Source organism: Melopsittacus undulatus, chromosome 4 (assembly GCF_012275295.1).
Source record: "Melopsittacus undulatus isolate bMelUnd1 chromosome 4, bMelUnd1.mat.Z, whole genome shotgun sequence".
Classification (NCBI taxonomy): domain Eukaryota; kingdom Metazoa; phylum Chordata; class Aves; order Psittaciformes; family Psittaculidae; genus Melopsittacus; species Melopsittacus undulatus.
This window is the reverse complement of record NC_047530.1, coordinates 79984191-80000355: the sequence shown is the minus strand read 5'-3', so window position 1 is coordinate 80000355 and position 16165 is coordinate 79984191. Positions and strand designations below refer to the sequence as shown.

General features: G+C 36.7%; 1 protein-coding gene across 1 annotated transcript in view; it reads right to left on the bottom strand.

Annotated features, from left to right (window-relative positions):
• NCKAP5 (NCK associated protein 5) overlaps positions 1–16165 on the bottom strand; it is a 388757-nt gene that overhangs the window by 89407 nt on the left and 283185 nt on the right. Inside the window, exons 8-10 of the mRNA XM_005153771.3 lie at positions 14021–14089; positions 7978–8016; positions 1765–1884 (exon numbers count right to left, since the gene is read on the bottom strand). Coding sequence (XP_005153828.2) covers positions 1765–1884; positions 7978–8016; positions 14021–14089 — 228 coding nt within the window. The remainder of the gene's footprint in view (positions 1–1764; positions 1885–7977; positions 8017–14020; positions 14090–16165) is intronic.

The window sequence follows — 16165 nt, the reverse complement described above, 5'->3', positions numbered from 1 at the left end:
TCAGATGAGATCAGCATTACATAAAATTGAACTGTATTGTATCAGACAGTACCAAAAAGGTGACATTAACACTGTGTCCTGCCTGTCTCTCCTCCCAGTTAGCAGTATTTGCCTATTCACTTTGATTAGGGTCATGCTTTAACAGGAATGTCCTTAACCATACATTTAGTACTCTACTTCTGTAGAGCAACAGTTCAAAAAAAAAGTATTCAGCTATTACTCTAAATCTGGTATGTATGCATTTCCAAAAAGACATAATACAAACAGTGCCTCAAATCTATGCAGGCAGACAACAGTATTTGCTTAATTTCAGTCCTAAGGAAACACTCTTCTTAAGATTTTACATCTCAGACTGCAAGATCACAGACTATATACTATTTATTCAAGTCTGGAGTAAAGTCAGAGGACAAACAAGGTTCTGAAAACTCACAAGTTTATTGGGGTTTTTTGTTTGTCTGTTTTTTCTTGGTTTGGGTTCTTGTCTATTTGGTTTGGGGTTCTATTTTGTTTTCCCATTTTTTTTTTGATTACATAAGAAGTGTTTTAACAGCTAGGGCAAGGGAGAAGCAATTAGAAGAGAGAAGGTCCTGATCTAGCAATACCTAAATCAACACAAAATAAACAGACAGAACAAGAACCTGAGGATAACACAAGAACCCAGATCCCTATGATGGTAACCTGGCCTCTGCCCAAGCTTCAGTTCTGCAGTATGTAAGTATAGCTGTTTGCCACCCCTGGGATTCCCTTGCCTGTAAGCACCAGTTGGTGAGGAGTCCATGTTTCCTCAATAAACATCATGAGCTGATGAGAGTTAACAGCCCTCAGCTGTTTAGCAACAGTGCAAGGATCAAATCTTATGTTGAGATATACACATGCACAGCATCAGAGAATTTAGGTAAGATACACATACTTATTTAGCATCACTTACCTATCTGACTCCTCCAAAATGAATGTTTTGGGGTTTTTTGGTTGGGTTTTTTTGGTTGGTTTGTTTGTTTGTTTGCGTTTTTTAATAAGAAATACCATAGATTACTAAACCCAGAATTTGTCATATTAGAAACTTGCAAAGTTTTTAAAAATAATCCTCATTTATTGTCCTAGCTCACGGTCAGGTTTGTTGGAACTTCTTCAAAGATCCTACTTCTACAAAAGGATGACAGAGCAATGGATGCATTCACCATAATGGGCTTTGCCAAATGAAAAGAGATACTGAAACGTCTCTTATTCCAGAATGGCAAAGGAGTGGGAGATGGGTCAATTGGTTTCTCAGCTATATCCTTCCATAAAACATTTGGAAAAAAAAATCACTCTAGGTCTGTGAAGATGTACTTAAGTCCTTGTAAGTAAGCTGAAACCAGGAAAGCAATACATATGGCAAAAGTTAAATAAATGGGCTGTCTTCTCACAGGAAATTACACTGTTCACCATCAAGCTGAATGTTAAAGAATCAGAGCTTCTCCCCTACAGAGGGATAATGAACACATATAATTCCATTTATCATAGTGAAAAAACACCGAAAAAGTAAGTTACTTTGCAGGTGTGCTCCTCTTCACATATGCATCTAATATGTAGCCATAGCTTATCAGTGTACACTTTCAGTTTCAGTGATATCAGATTATAGATAACAGATATTCTTCTAAAATATTAAATCTATCAATTGTCATTTCCTGCTTACTGACATAACCTTAAAATGAAGAAAAATATTTTATAATTCTAAGAAACACAAAGCTCATAGCTTGCTTTCTGCAAATTGTCATCTCCTACCTGAAGAAGTAGGTCAGACGCTGGTTTGACTTTCTGCTGGAAAAGCACACTTAATGTTTGATTCTGTTGTTCCAAATCAAAAACTCTCATTTTCAGCTTTATACATTCCTCCCTCAAATCCTGTGGCATAAGGGAAAATAGGATTTTAGAAAGCAGGTAACAGAAATACTTACAGAGCTCTAAGCAATGTCAGATGCTAAGCAGAAATACACATACAACTTTTAAAATAATATAAATCAGAAAAATGTCCTATTTCATTTTCTCTGGTCATTTGATCATCATGGGATAAGATTAAAAAAATCTTGTAATGAGAAACAGTACTTACCTGACACATCCATTTAGAATTTTCTGTTAGTATAAAAAGTGACTTTGCTAGCAATATGTTTCATTTTGCAGCCAACGCAAAGCAGAAAACAGTAATTAAAATATGAATATTGTAATAAAGCACAAGCTAAGGAAAAAAAGTGTAAACTATACCAAACCAGGAAGAAGTTCAAAGTGGTACCGTGCCTTCAAGGTATTCTTCAGAAGTCTGATTCCCTGGAATAACTGAATCAGCATTGCTGGATGGCATATTGTGTATGGTCTGTTTCTTCCCCACTGTAACTTGCCATAGTAGAGCTACATTGTAGGCCATAGTAAGATGTTCATGCACCAGACGTGTGGCAATATGATCCTGTCTCAGATTCCCAACATGAGGTACCAAAAAAATCTTAAAAGAATCTCTGAATCTTAAGGCACAGGACATTACTGTCAAAACTGAAAGATGCAGGTTGTTTGGCATCATCATGAACAAGCCACTAATGGTTTCTGGGTACAGCAAATATCTATCTATCTATCTATCTGCCTACCTACCTACCTATCTACCTTTGATGTAAGACCTGCTTTTCCTGGTCAGTTGAAGGAGTATACACTTGTATCAGAAAGATGAATTTGGAGAAAGGATTTTAGCAAATTTGTGCATTTGTCCCTTTTGAGGTGTGAGAGCTTTGTAAATCAGAAAAAGCAATCTCCTTAGAGAGTTTACATACAAAAGTAAAAAAAGGTGTAGCCATACCCAGGTTTATTTGAAAAAATAAATAAGTAAATCTTCCAAATACTTCCCCATATTCATTTAAATTTAGGACAGTTGCTGCTTTTTGGTATTGCCTAGTTGGTAATACTTTCCATCACATGAAGGTGGAGAAACAAGCCTCTAGATCCCCACATGCTGTTCTGTCAATACCACTATCAACATTATGACCTGGTTTTATGAGAAAACAACTCAGAGGAGGAAATTAATAGTCAGATGTAGCTTAAATTCTTGCCTACAGTTGCTCTGGTCTCCACTCTAACCAGCACTGAGGCTGCAAGAGGTGAACACACAACAAAATAAGCTTGAGACTTTCAGAAAATTGTAAACATCTTTTTATGCATATAGTATGTATCAGATTTTATGATGCTACTGGATGAATGCAGTTATGTTCTCTTGATAGTTTCTTAATATTTGTTTTAGGCAGCAGCCAAGAGGCTATTCAAATAAAATTGCTAGAGCCTTCCAACATGACCCCCCCCCAAAACTTGGGTTTAATGTTTTGTAAAGCCATAAAGCTTTGATTTCTGTCATTGAGACCTCTTATCTCTGACCTTGCACAAGGTAATCTCTATTAGGAAACTACAAGTATCAAGGCCCATTATTATCTCCCTTTCACAAATAATCAGGGAATTTAAAACAGAGCCTTAGCTGTTCCAACCATGTTTAACATTTAAACACTACCAAGTGCACTGAGAAGGAAAAATTATTTACAGAAACTAAAAATGTATCAAAAATTTAAATCTTAGCAATGCCTCTGCTCAAAACTTTCCCAGCTTGCAGTTTTAGAACCATAAGATCTATGTTTCAAACTTTAGACTTTCTGTAAAAAGTGAAACATAAGACAGTAGATTACCCACCCAGATGCTATAAACTGTGCCAATGGTAATGCCACATATAGCCCAGAGGAGAAATAAGGCACATAAAGGTAGCAGCATTCTGGTAAAATAAACTCTGAGTTTAGAATTCTGAAGTCCTAAAATTACCAGTTAATGCAGCTACCAAATGCCTGAAGCATAGAATTCCTCCCCTGTGGCAAAACAACCAGCTATTTAAGATAGTAATCCCCCAAATATCTAAGGTATCCTATGGTCTCAGTATAGTAATACCCGAGCACCTCTCTATTCCTTTTTCTCTTGAGTATAAGACTCACTTTTCTCCAAATCGTGATTCAATGCCCTCATTAGAGGTTCCAGAAACACACTGCTCTTCCTCTGAAGTTGTTTCTTCTAAGACTTAATTAATGTCTTTTTTATTTAATTAATGAAAATGAAGAAGAAATAATTTTCATACAGAAACCAGAGGAAAAAAGTATTCTCTGGAATATACTCCTGTGGAGGAGGGTAATATGCAAAAAACAGATATACAGATCACAAACCGAATTCGTTAAGTGGAATAACTCAAATTTCAAACTGCTGATCCAGATCTTACATGTGGGGAGAGAGGAAATTAAAAATTCGTTTCCAGGACTCTCAGCATCTCATGATGTAAGAAGTCTGGGTAGAAGGAGAAAGAATGGATACTTCCAGTAAGCATCAGAGCACACGTATTTCCCTGAAATAATTGTATTGGGTTTCTGACTTCTTAAACTTCCTAGAGATAAAATTTTCTATTAGTAAGTGGCAGAAAATCTATATAATTTTGCTATGTAGAATTGTGCAATTTTGCTCTATGGCCAATTCAGCACAAATCTCAAATACATTTTTTTTCCATAGCCACGGAAAAAAAAAAGCAAAAAAAAAGCCTCCCATATTAGAGAAATTTTATATATATTGTAACAAATTATATACTTGAAGAGTGCACATTTAAGAATGTAATTCCATTTCAAGGTTTCAGTGACATTGATAAATCACTCAAGCTTTGCTCACTCAATTTGTGTCACCAGCATCTCTCAGTGGGATCACAGTCTTTCCACATACTGGCGAGTACACAGTGCTTTATTCGTTACATTACAGCATTTACTTAATTTTAACAAAAATTAGTCCTTGAGGGACAATTTCAAATTCACAGCAAAGCCTACGCAGTATCCGTTACTGCACAAAATCACTCTTCTCCATTTTCTGAAAGCTCTCAGCTTTTCTTCATGTCTCACTATGCCCCAGAGGTGTGTTATCTCACTGTGGCATGACTGGCTCTGTCTTAGTGCTTAGCTGTGCAACGGTAGATTTATCTGTTTACTACTTACTACTTGGATTCCAGTATCTAGCTATCTGGGACTGGCGTGAGGAGTCCAATTTCCTTTTTATTGTATGCTATTGTGTTTCTGTCTTTTCTTATAAAAGGACTTATATGAATGGTGTCAGGAGCATGCTAACAGTTAATATCCATTAGCATTTAGAAAAGTACCCTCTTTCCTCTTTCTATGGATATTAAATTAGCTGTTATTACTCAGTAATGGGTAAGCAGCTGTTAAATCCCATCAATACCAAGTAAATCACTTTATTAAATGTATTCAAATCTGTTTTTATTGTATCCATATGAACTCCTTGGTTCCTATGGGTTTGGGAGGATTCATTACTGAGAAACTATGTAGTCATCAAAATGTCTGACGTCTTTGTGAAGGGACTCGGGAAGCTCCTCTCTTCATTTGGAAAACAACCATCATATTCCCAAACTAGAGATTAATATACTGAGATTAACCCTCTGGTAAACATTTAATCATGTATGGTTTTATATTACAAAATGAGGATGAGGTTTTTGTGTATATTAATATGAGAAAACACTTCCATTTAAGCTGAACTGAAACACAGATCTAGGAGTTTTTAAAAAATAGCTGAAGCTAGGTTTCTAAAAGGTGTTACAGCAATAGCTCTGCAGACTGCAGTCCTCTGATGATACACAGACCATACAGCAGGTGTGTATCATAGATTCATAGAATAGTTAGTGTATACAGAGTACAGAAGAATAATACAGCACAGACAGCAACAGCGAAAGCTTCCCCATGTGTTGTAGTTTGCACAAATCACCTTCAAGCTACAATACTTCCAATTCCTGTATGGCAGTATCCCTTCTCTAGACTAAAAGGCTTTGTTGTGCAGAAAAAAAACCCCTGTGGGATTAAAAAATTATACTTTCAACCCTAATTTGTGGTAACAGCTGTGTGGCTGTTTTGTGGCCACAGCTGTCAGGTGAAGAGATTTAGGGAACATTATTACTTCTGGATTACTGATGCTAGCTTGGACCATAGGAATTTATTATCTATATAAGGGGCACCTATACCCTCCCAGAGTCTTGCATCACTCACCTACGGGTCACTTAGACATCTCTGTTTTCAGGATAGGATACCTAAGAGCAGACCTAACAGGGCCAGAACATTTCCCTGAGCATCTTTTAATCTATCCAGAATGTCAGAAAACTAATTCACAAAAAAATCTGCCCAGTAAGGGCTTTAGAAGGGCCTTCTCCCTGATTTGTAGATGGCCCAATGCAACCTTCTGTACCTATTTACCATTCAGTTAGGTGCAGATGGTTATGGATGCAGATGTTTGTCTATTCTGCTGTCAGCGCACACTCCCCAGATTTAGGAGTTTAGTTGGCAGAGTTCAAGGTCATTTTGTTCAGGTCTGAGCCATTCAGCAGCCACCTTGCAGCTACACTTGCACCCAGCCTCCTGTCCGCTTGATCCTGAGCTGCATCTTGACCCCTGGGCTTGGCTTTGCTCAGTGGACCTGTCTCCTCCCAGTGGACTTCCCCAGCAAATACAGGACCAAGGCTGACCTTGATAACTGCCTCTAGGCCTCACCCAGACAGTTGGTGCTCAGCTTCCTGCCCTCCCTGCTGTCACCCTCAATCCCTGCTCATCCCTTTTGTGGGGGGCATTCTGAATGATGCTCCTCTGTTTTAAATGGTGTCCACAGTGGAGGCTTTTGAGCCCATCCTCAAAATCCATTTGCATGTAGAAGGCTTTTGGGCATATAGCAGATGTCTTTTATTATCTTGACTTGGTGTTTCTTGCTGCATTTTAAGAACATTATTTCTTGTCCTGTCATTCACTGCAGACAAAACAATTTATACTCTTCTTTGCACTATCTGTACTGAAAGATTGTATTTATGTCTCTTTCAGACTTGTCTTTTTAAAGCTAAATGATCCAAATCATTATTAAGAATGCCATATTCATTGAGTGGTCTACATCTCACAAAGGATATTTCATGAATATTGCAAGGTTCATAACTTATTATTACAGATCTTTATGAGATTTTGTTTGTCTCCCCCACCTCCTCCTCCCAAATGAAATCACAGAATCATGTTCAACTCGAAGAGCACTTTTTTTGTAGAACTGTCCTACCAGTCACTCCCTCCCCAATGCAGGCAGCTGACAATTTGTTTTACTTGCTTTGCTCCCTGTTTAATTTCATCTTACTTCCCTCCTCCCCCTCCCCCCCACCCCAATCAGTTCTTAATTTTTAATTTTACTCCTCCCACTAAGTTCTAGATGAAACAACCATACTTCATATCCAACCATGTGGAGTGTGAACGGAAACTTCAGGCATGGCTTGATCCAGAACAGACCTTTGGAGAAGGCATAGTGGCATCTTTTCATTCTACCAGGTTTGCAATCACTCTACAAGAGTTTTGCCCATGTAGTACTTCCTTTGCTTTGCCAGGAGAATGGAGCAGGAGGACACCAAAAGGTTTTCTAAGACTAAATGCACATTCTCAATGCTGGTCACTGGCCCACGAATAGCTGCATCCCTATTCTACTCACAGAGCCTTCTCTTCCACTCAGGGAAGCACAGGCCCACACTGGGAAGTCTTTCCTTCCACTGAATGTAAGTGAGCATGCCAGATATTGACATGCACTGTAATTTGTTTGTTGGACATTTCACAGGAATGGACTGTGGAGTGACGTAACTCATTATGGATAAGGAATGAAAAAATCACCACCTGGAGGAAGAATTTTCAGATGCTATTGTGTCAATATAGATAAACAATAGCTAAGATTGTAAGATATACAGTCTTACGGATTTTTATTCACTTGGATTACAAAAACCTTTACTTTGCGTCTGACATGTGGCAGCCTTGGTAATTAAATGTGTGAACGTAGTTAAAAAAAGTACACTATACAAGAATATATCTCTCAAATAAAAAATGAACATCTGCGAGCTTTAAGTTATGCCACAATACCCAAACCACAACTTACCTTTTGAGTAAGTAGAGCCTGAACAACCTGATTAGCTACCTGAAATAAATAAATAAAATGGTTTCAGTATGTTATTGTGTGTGTTTAGCACAGTAATACCTTCTTTTGTGGCTTTGCACTCCACTTTCTATCTACAACCACGACCACTATCTAAACCATACTGCTATTTACTAGTATTTTCATCAGATAATACTAGTAGGAATACATGAAATACACATTAACTACTTCTGTGCTAGTCCTCATTATAAACAAACATGTATCAATTGCAGTATGACACGATGGACATTTGGTTAACTTTTCTCATCTCATCTTTGGACTTTCACAGTTGAATATGCAGCTGGTGTGCATCAGCATGGATTGACTGTATTCACTAGAGCTGATTTTTACCAGTCAAGGATGGAGACTTGAATGTTTTCATGAAGTTTAATTGTTTCTTGATTCAATATTGACAAAATGGTACAACTACCACGACAAGCAGAAACCATGAAGTGCTACTGAAAATTAAAGTACCTACTGTCATCAGAATATGGTTGGAAGAAATTCACACCACATAATTGACATGAATTAGATTACATACCATTGATTAGTACAACTATATATTCAACAGGGAATTCTAAAGTTATTTATTTTATACATCCTTTCTAACTTATATTTACGAGCAAGCGTGGGGACAGGAAAGAGGAAAAAGGAGGGACAGAAACAGGGACTGAAACAAGATTTTCTGTTGATGATGTCTAACTTGTATGTTACCTTTCTAAAGTAATTTAAAACTATATATGCATGTTATCAGACAACATGTTTGCCTATATTTATGACCTTGCATTTAGGCAGAGTCACTAGAGTTCTCACTATGTGCAAAAATAGAGCATATTTATGATTTATGGTTTGGTTTTGGCTTTCAGAAATTAAAGCATATGCAGATGTCACCAAACCTGCATTGATTCTTCTTACTCTTGGCAAATTAAAGAAAAAAACCCACACCACTGATGTGAACTGAGTTCTGAGGAAAGAACTGAAGCTAATTCATTTCTGTAAATAATTCAATTCTGTTAGATCTCAAAAGTAAATTTGATTCATACTCTCATAAAATTGCCTGGTATCAATTTTTTTCTCTAAACTGGTCCCTAACTTAAGACAGCCCGTGGAACAATGGTCCCATAAAATAGCTCTATACATGATTTAACAGAAGACACAGACTAATATTAGAACAGTAATAACTAACAGAAGTAAACATGTTCCAGTTTTGAAAAACCATATGCCTTGCCCTATAGGCTTTCAGGATCTACATCTGACAGTATTCCTTCTGGCATGTACTTTTAATGTCTGTTTGCTCTACCTGAAAATTGAACAGACCATATTGAATACATTATTTTTTTTACTTTCTGACATGGAATTACTTTACCAAGGAAGAACTAAAAGGTTCTTTGAAGTGTGTACTAGTCACTCACAACAGTATAGCTTACAAAATTACTCCTTATAGCTTTATGTATTGCATAGAGGAGTGTAAATGGCATAATCTTCCAAATGGGAAAATCTGAACTTGCTGATGCATATGTGACCAATTTTCCAGCTAAAGTGTGTGAAGTTATATGTCTAAATGAAAGTACATGCCAGTGATCCGTAGCTCCCATAGATCTCAATAGGAGAGATATGCAACTAGTTTCTTTATAAAATGAGGTTATTTTATTCTAGTGCCTGCAACTTTGGAAACCATTCAACTACATTTTCAGGTTTGTATTCTTGGTTTTCAGCAGGAACAGATGTGGGAAGCCTTCAGTGAAATGTTCGGTAGTTACTAAGATTAATTCAGCAGTTAGAAAGTGGAATAATATCTACTTCATTTTGACTTACATATATTAAGAGATACCACAGATATGAAGGAACAACATAAACGAGCACTACAAAACTGGTAGTCACAACCACCAAAAACTGAGGGAACTGAGACCACTGATGGCAGAGGGACTGAGTTCTGAGATGCAGAGTATGTGAAACTCCCACTGATCTAAGGCAGAAGTGTAGCTCAATCCCTGAAAAAGGAAGGCTGTAAAACGACTTGACCTGTGATTCACGAAGTTAAGGCAAAACAGAAAACAGGATAGAGATGGCTGGTTCTTTAGTCTGCTGTTACGTAGGAGATGGCACTACTTGCCTTCACATTGCCTGCCTTTCTTTCCTAATAGCCAAGATCTTAAAGTGAGGTTTCCTTTTGTGGATTACAATCAAGGAGATAAAAGAACCACCTTCACTTTTTCCTTACACAGCTATGTTTACATATGCATGTTACAAAGTGGTCCTAAAGCAAAGGTACAGAAGAATGAGCCAGAGACCCTAGTGTATCATCTATTACACCTTTTAACAAGTACTGACATTCTACAAAGCTGCCTTTAGCGTACTGTTTCATATGCACAAATACATTTCAAGTGTACTAAAATGAAAAGTTATATATTTTATTCAAATCTCAAATCTTAAAAATAAAATGCCTTTATTTTTTTTTTATTATCTAATTCTTAAAATATCAGAAAAAAAATCACCTACCCTAAGTGGCATAATTTCCTGCATGTAAGTATAGTGAAGCTTGACAGAAATCTCAGCTGGCACAGTGATGTGAATAAACATGGCGTTACCACTTACCAGTAAACTGACAGCTGAATTCCAGGGTAGGAAACTAGCATTAAACATGTTAACCTGAAACCCCAAAGGTACCAGAAGACAATCCTGAGGTTTGTATTAAATTTTTCGGAGACAGAAAGATACATTTATGAAGTACTTCTGAAATTAAATGAGCTCTTTTCTTATTAATCAAGTATTAGAACATTTCAATGACACCTTCCTCCAGATACTACTCTGCAGTTGTTTATATGTACATCTCAGAGACGAACAATTACTTTAAAAATCAGTGAATATTTATTAAAATTCATAAAGGACTCATTTCAGTTTGGCCCATATTCTTTTTAGACTTAACCTCTATGAAAAGTTGAATTTCAGTGTATTTTACTAAGAAAATGATTACAGAGCATGCATTTTTAAGTCACAGGTGCAAGCATTCATACAATATTAAATGTAGGCCATAATATGAACAAAAAGAACTACGTAAAAAAATTGGTGATAAAAAAAGGAAAAATAGGAAAAAACAATGGCAGGCATAGCTTTAAAGACTCAGCTGTGGTATCTTTTTGTCACACATAGACAAAAAAACATGATGGTTATTTATACTTCCTTCATATATAGCTTAATGGCCACCAACACCTCAGCAGAAAGCACACTATGCATAGCAACTGTCCTTATCGCATTGCTGTTGAGGCCTGAGGGACCAAGCAGGATCACTTACTGGCAGGGTGACCAGGTTAAATGATGCTTGCAATGCCCTGAGCAGAGTTTGCCTGTGTTTAGGGGAGAGAAGTTGCAATCTGAGGATGCTGAATGATGAGTGAAAGATGGCAGCATTCTTTCAGTAGTTATCAAATGATGTTTCCTGCCTTCATTACCTCAAGGGTCTGTCAAGCATCCCAAATATGTAACCAGCCGGAGCAGCTGGGCATGAGCTTTGTAGCTCCTTGTGTATCAGTCTGGAAGAAGCTCAATGCACTTAAAACCAAGACTTCAAAGGCAAAATTAAAATTATTATTGTAATTTTCTGGTGGCAGGGTGTGATCAGAGCCTTGTGTTCTCAGTAACATCTGTGTTCCTCCACTTACATGTATCAGGTCTCCCTGGGACAAGTAGCACAAACAGATACATAGCTGTAGAGGACACATCTGCTCCTAAAACTGCTTAAGTCCTGAAGCACAAACCAGAGAAGGTCTGAAGAGATTTTCACCTTCAAGTAGTAGGGATTGTGTAAGGTGATTTATGAACAGAGGAAGCATCAGATTTTAAGTCTTAAAGGAAAGAAAATTTTAAGCAGCTTTTTTTTTTCCTTCCATATTTATGGAAAGCATTTTATCTGCTTAAGATCTCCAGTAAGAATCCCTGTTTGGAAAGGACTTTGTCATACACAGTGTATCCTGAGAAGACTCTTGTTGAAAGTGAAGGTTCCCACAATCACTGATTGGGTTATTCACTATTTACATCTCCTCTCCTATTCTCCTTATTGTTAGTATAATGAAGTAGGATGAGAATATGTGATTTCTTGTAATGTTCCACAAAAAGAAGATGCTCAGATGGGTGCTAGCCCGGGACTCCTGCAGAACTTGCAATTATCAAATACGGTTTTGTTGCCTGAGTCACTGGCAACACCTCAGTCATCAGACAGGATTAGGTTCAGGTTTGTGTCAGCTAAAACAATCTTGATTACAGTGCCACTGCCAACGCATTGTGGGGGCTGAAAGCGGAAAGAGAAGAAAAAAGTGATACCAAGCCATGGGGAAGGACAAGAGAGGTCACTGCAAAATAGATGGAAGACAAAAAAAAAAAAAAAAGGAAGAAAATAAGTAAACAAAAATAAAGCAGGGAAGAACAAAACCACAGTTGATTCAAAGCACTTTGTCCAGTTGACACAGTAGAACATGGATACAGCTGTGATGATATGGAAGAACTGAAAACAGCCAACCTAACAGTGAAGATAATAAAGTTCAGAGTATAGTCCAATATAATTATTTTGCAAAAAAATAATTAACACAACCCTGGTTCAGAAATCCATCACATTACTGCAAACACAGTTCCCCCCTATATTTTCTGTCTTTATAATGTGTTTTGCTGAATGGACACTTACACTTCTTTACTAATTTCCAAAATTAATTATGTAGGCAGATTTTGTCCTAAACAATCAGAAAATCATTTTAAGTCAAACTCTGTAATTTAAACTAAAGTTAGCAATTATATGGTAATTTTATCCTTAGCACCAAGATATCCAGCTACCATTCACTGAATGCACTGAATTCAGTGACTCAGGCCAATGCAGATAAAGGCTCTGCTGGCATTCCAGTGCCACAGAACAGGCAGGGCATAACCTCATGGGCAAGTCTATCTGCAAGTCTTTTACTCCAGCTTCCTCATAAAAATATGTTATAGTGGCAAAAGTGTAGATTTGCTGATGAAAATCTGCACTAAAGTGAAGGCTCCTTATACTAGGGCTGTATTGCTCATCATGCCAGTAGCACTTAATCAAATGCTAATTAAAAATTTAGAAAGCTGGTATGCAGACATGAATTGTCATCTGCTACGTGTGGGCTGCACATTCATGCACTTTTCTCCCTAATGTACAGGTGGGAAATTGGTGTAGTTTTTTGTTTGTGGTTGTTTTTTTTTTTTTTGCATGCTAGCTAACTCCTTATGCTACTACCCATTCTCAGTATGGAATGGGTAAATGATTTCTACTAAGCAACTCTTTGAACTACTGAAAGTCTTAAAGCTATCTTAAGATCTTGCATATGCTGAAGAGCCTTTTTCAGGATAAACGGGAGGAACAAGTAAACATCAATATATAGATGGAAAAAAATGCATGGAATAAGAGATACTAGATGTTTCTGGAACTGTAAGCATTGCTGGAGTGCATGGACAGTAACCAGTGGGTGAATTATATTGTAGCTGTAACCGGAAGGTCTGATGAAAAGCTGAGATGTGTAGGAAAAATAAGCCAATGTCTAGAAAAAAACCAAACAAACACAACATAGAAAGCTGTGTACGTAACCCTAACAGGGAGCTGAGAGACTTTAATTCCCTGGTTACAAAATACATTACATAGGAAAGCTGAGGGAATTTTAATGGAAGCAGCCCCTCCCACTTGTCTTCTACTCTACAGGAAAGGAGTACACGACACTTAGTAGTAAAATTAACATTTTCTCCTCCTAATAAAAGCAAACCAGTTCCAAATATTGGTCACAAGGATTCAGCTTTCCAGTGAGGAGGTGTGGTCAAACCAGGATTTACAATAGAGGTCATGGAGAGTAGTATCTACAACTGCCAGACACATGTTATCGGAATTAATTAGAATGACGTAATAGTAGACAATTGCAGAACAATCTCAACTTTGTAAGAGAGAGCGATATTCATTTCTTCGTTTAATTATAGTACCAGGTAAGAACAATCTTTTTATCTACCTTACCTCATCAAGACATCTTTCATACTGTTCTCTCTGATTTTCATTTTCCAGAGCCAGCGCTGAATTCTCTGCCTACAGTATAATGGAATAAATAAACAAATATGTAAATTAATCAAAGGGTATCTTGTACTACATGAAAATACATAAAAATTCTCAAGGTGCTTACTTTGTGTACTTCTTCCAGATTCAGAATAAAAAGCACCATACAATTCATTTTGCTACAAGCTGGTATTTTGAGTGAAAACAGAAGTGACATTCATTTATGGGATTATTCACATCATGCATTATCATTTAGAACAATATCAGAGCAGATATTCCACATATGTCCACAATCTCATCTTGTCAGGTACAACAGAGTTGGCAATGAAACATTATAAAAGTTATTCATATATCTTTTCTCCCTCCCCCATTCTGTTTAAAGTGAACCTGATATTTGAGAAAGCCACTTGGAAACAAACAGAGGCAGCTACTACCAAAAGGAAACAAAAGGCAGTATGAAAGATGTCTTTATGTAAACTTTTAACTATGGCAGCTCTTTATAAACCTGGTTTCTGCAGCTGGTAACTCCAGAGGCACTGTTTATCCTACAACTAATTGGCAAATTACATCCTTTAACTGAACCAGATAAATTCATTAATTTTTACCTAAAAAGCTATTCCTATCATTTCAAGAGAGAGGTATTTTACTACATCTAAATGCAATCTTAAAGTCAGTCACATATGTCAGTTTAAATATGATAGTTTCCTGTATAGTAATGCCTTTCATCTTTCTTTGATTTCCATTGCACTCATTTTTGCATAGTGCAAATCTCAAAATGGCACAATCTGGTATGCAAGTTTCAGTAAATCAGTGTATTCTTCTACATATTATAACCTGACTTCAGGAATTCTTATAGCACTGAAAAAGGAAAAATCTCTAAAGTGAGCTGTATACGGTTGCATTAGGGCAAGTTTAAACTAGTCTCTTACAGACTGAGAAACTAAAACAATATATAAAAATATATGAGCTAAAACTGGCTCTAGAAACCTCTCTGCCTCCCATGCATAACTTCACATCGCGTAACCATAACACCAAAATCAATGCATTCACATAATTACAGCTATTATACAATTTACATTACTTGCTTCACCTTAACCTTCTGTCAATCTGTAAAAGCCAAATAAATGGTGTTTCAAAAGAATTGTGGTTATACAAAACAACAGTCATAAACATAGTTAACATTTGTCATTTTAGAGAAAAACTTAATGTAATGTATTGTATGGGAAAACTCTATGTAAAGATGCACAGTTCTCTTCCTTGTTAAGAAGAGTCAGTGATTCAACAAAATGAAAGTCCCAAAGTCCAATAAATCGATTCATTAACAGCAATTTCAAATTCAGCTAAATCCTAAAAGCAAGAGTAGGAAGAAAAAGTAAACATACATAATTATCCAGCATACAGAAAGAGAGTAAAGAATAAAAAGGTGGTAAGAAACAAGGACATACAGAGCTTACTTATTTACAAGTTTAAATAAACAACTGTAGGGAATCAGTGCTTTATCTTGAGGGTACAATTAAAGCCAGCAAAGGTGGTAAAATGTTCTGCATCATACTTTCACAATGTCACCTACCAATGGATTCAACATATGGCTATAAAATGTCTATGGGTGAACCTGTAGAGAGCACTGTGAGATGAGGCAGCAAAAAGCACAGATGCAAAAAGTAAGTAGCAAAGTAGAAGCAGAAGCCGCAAAAGCAGCAGTAAGAAATCAGATGCTGGAGGGTAAATAGTTCTCCATAACGAAGAGGCTATAATATACAGTTATCAGTTTGCTTTTACAGACACATTTTTGCAGACTGATTGATAAAAATAAAGAGATGATTGCTACATAAAAATATATTTCTGAGTTAAAATACCATCCAAAAGAAATTCTTCTTACTGCTCTGAAGCAATCATTAAAGGATTAGTCTGCACAGACTTTAACTTATGCGTGTTGCTAAACCTATGGATTTAATTTTTTGATTTTTATTTTCACTAAAATAAAAATAATTTGTATGATTCTATCCTAAAATAGTTAGGGCAGACTGATCCCATATAGAGATGTCTAGAAGAACTACAACACATAGTTGTACTATGCAAAATACACAGAGAGCTCCCCATATTTCTCTT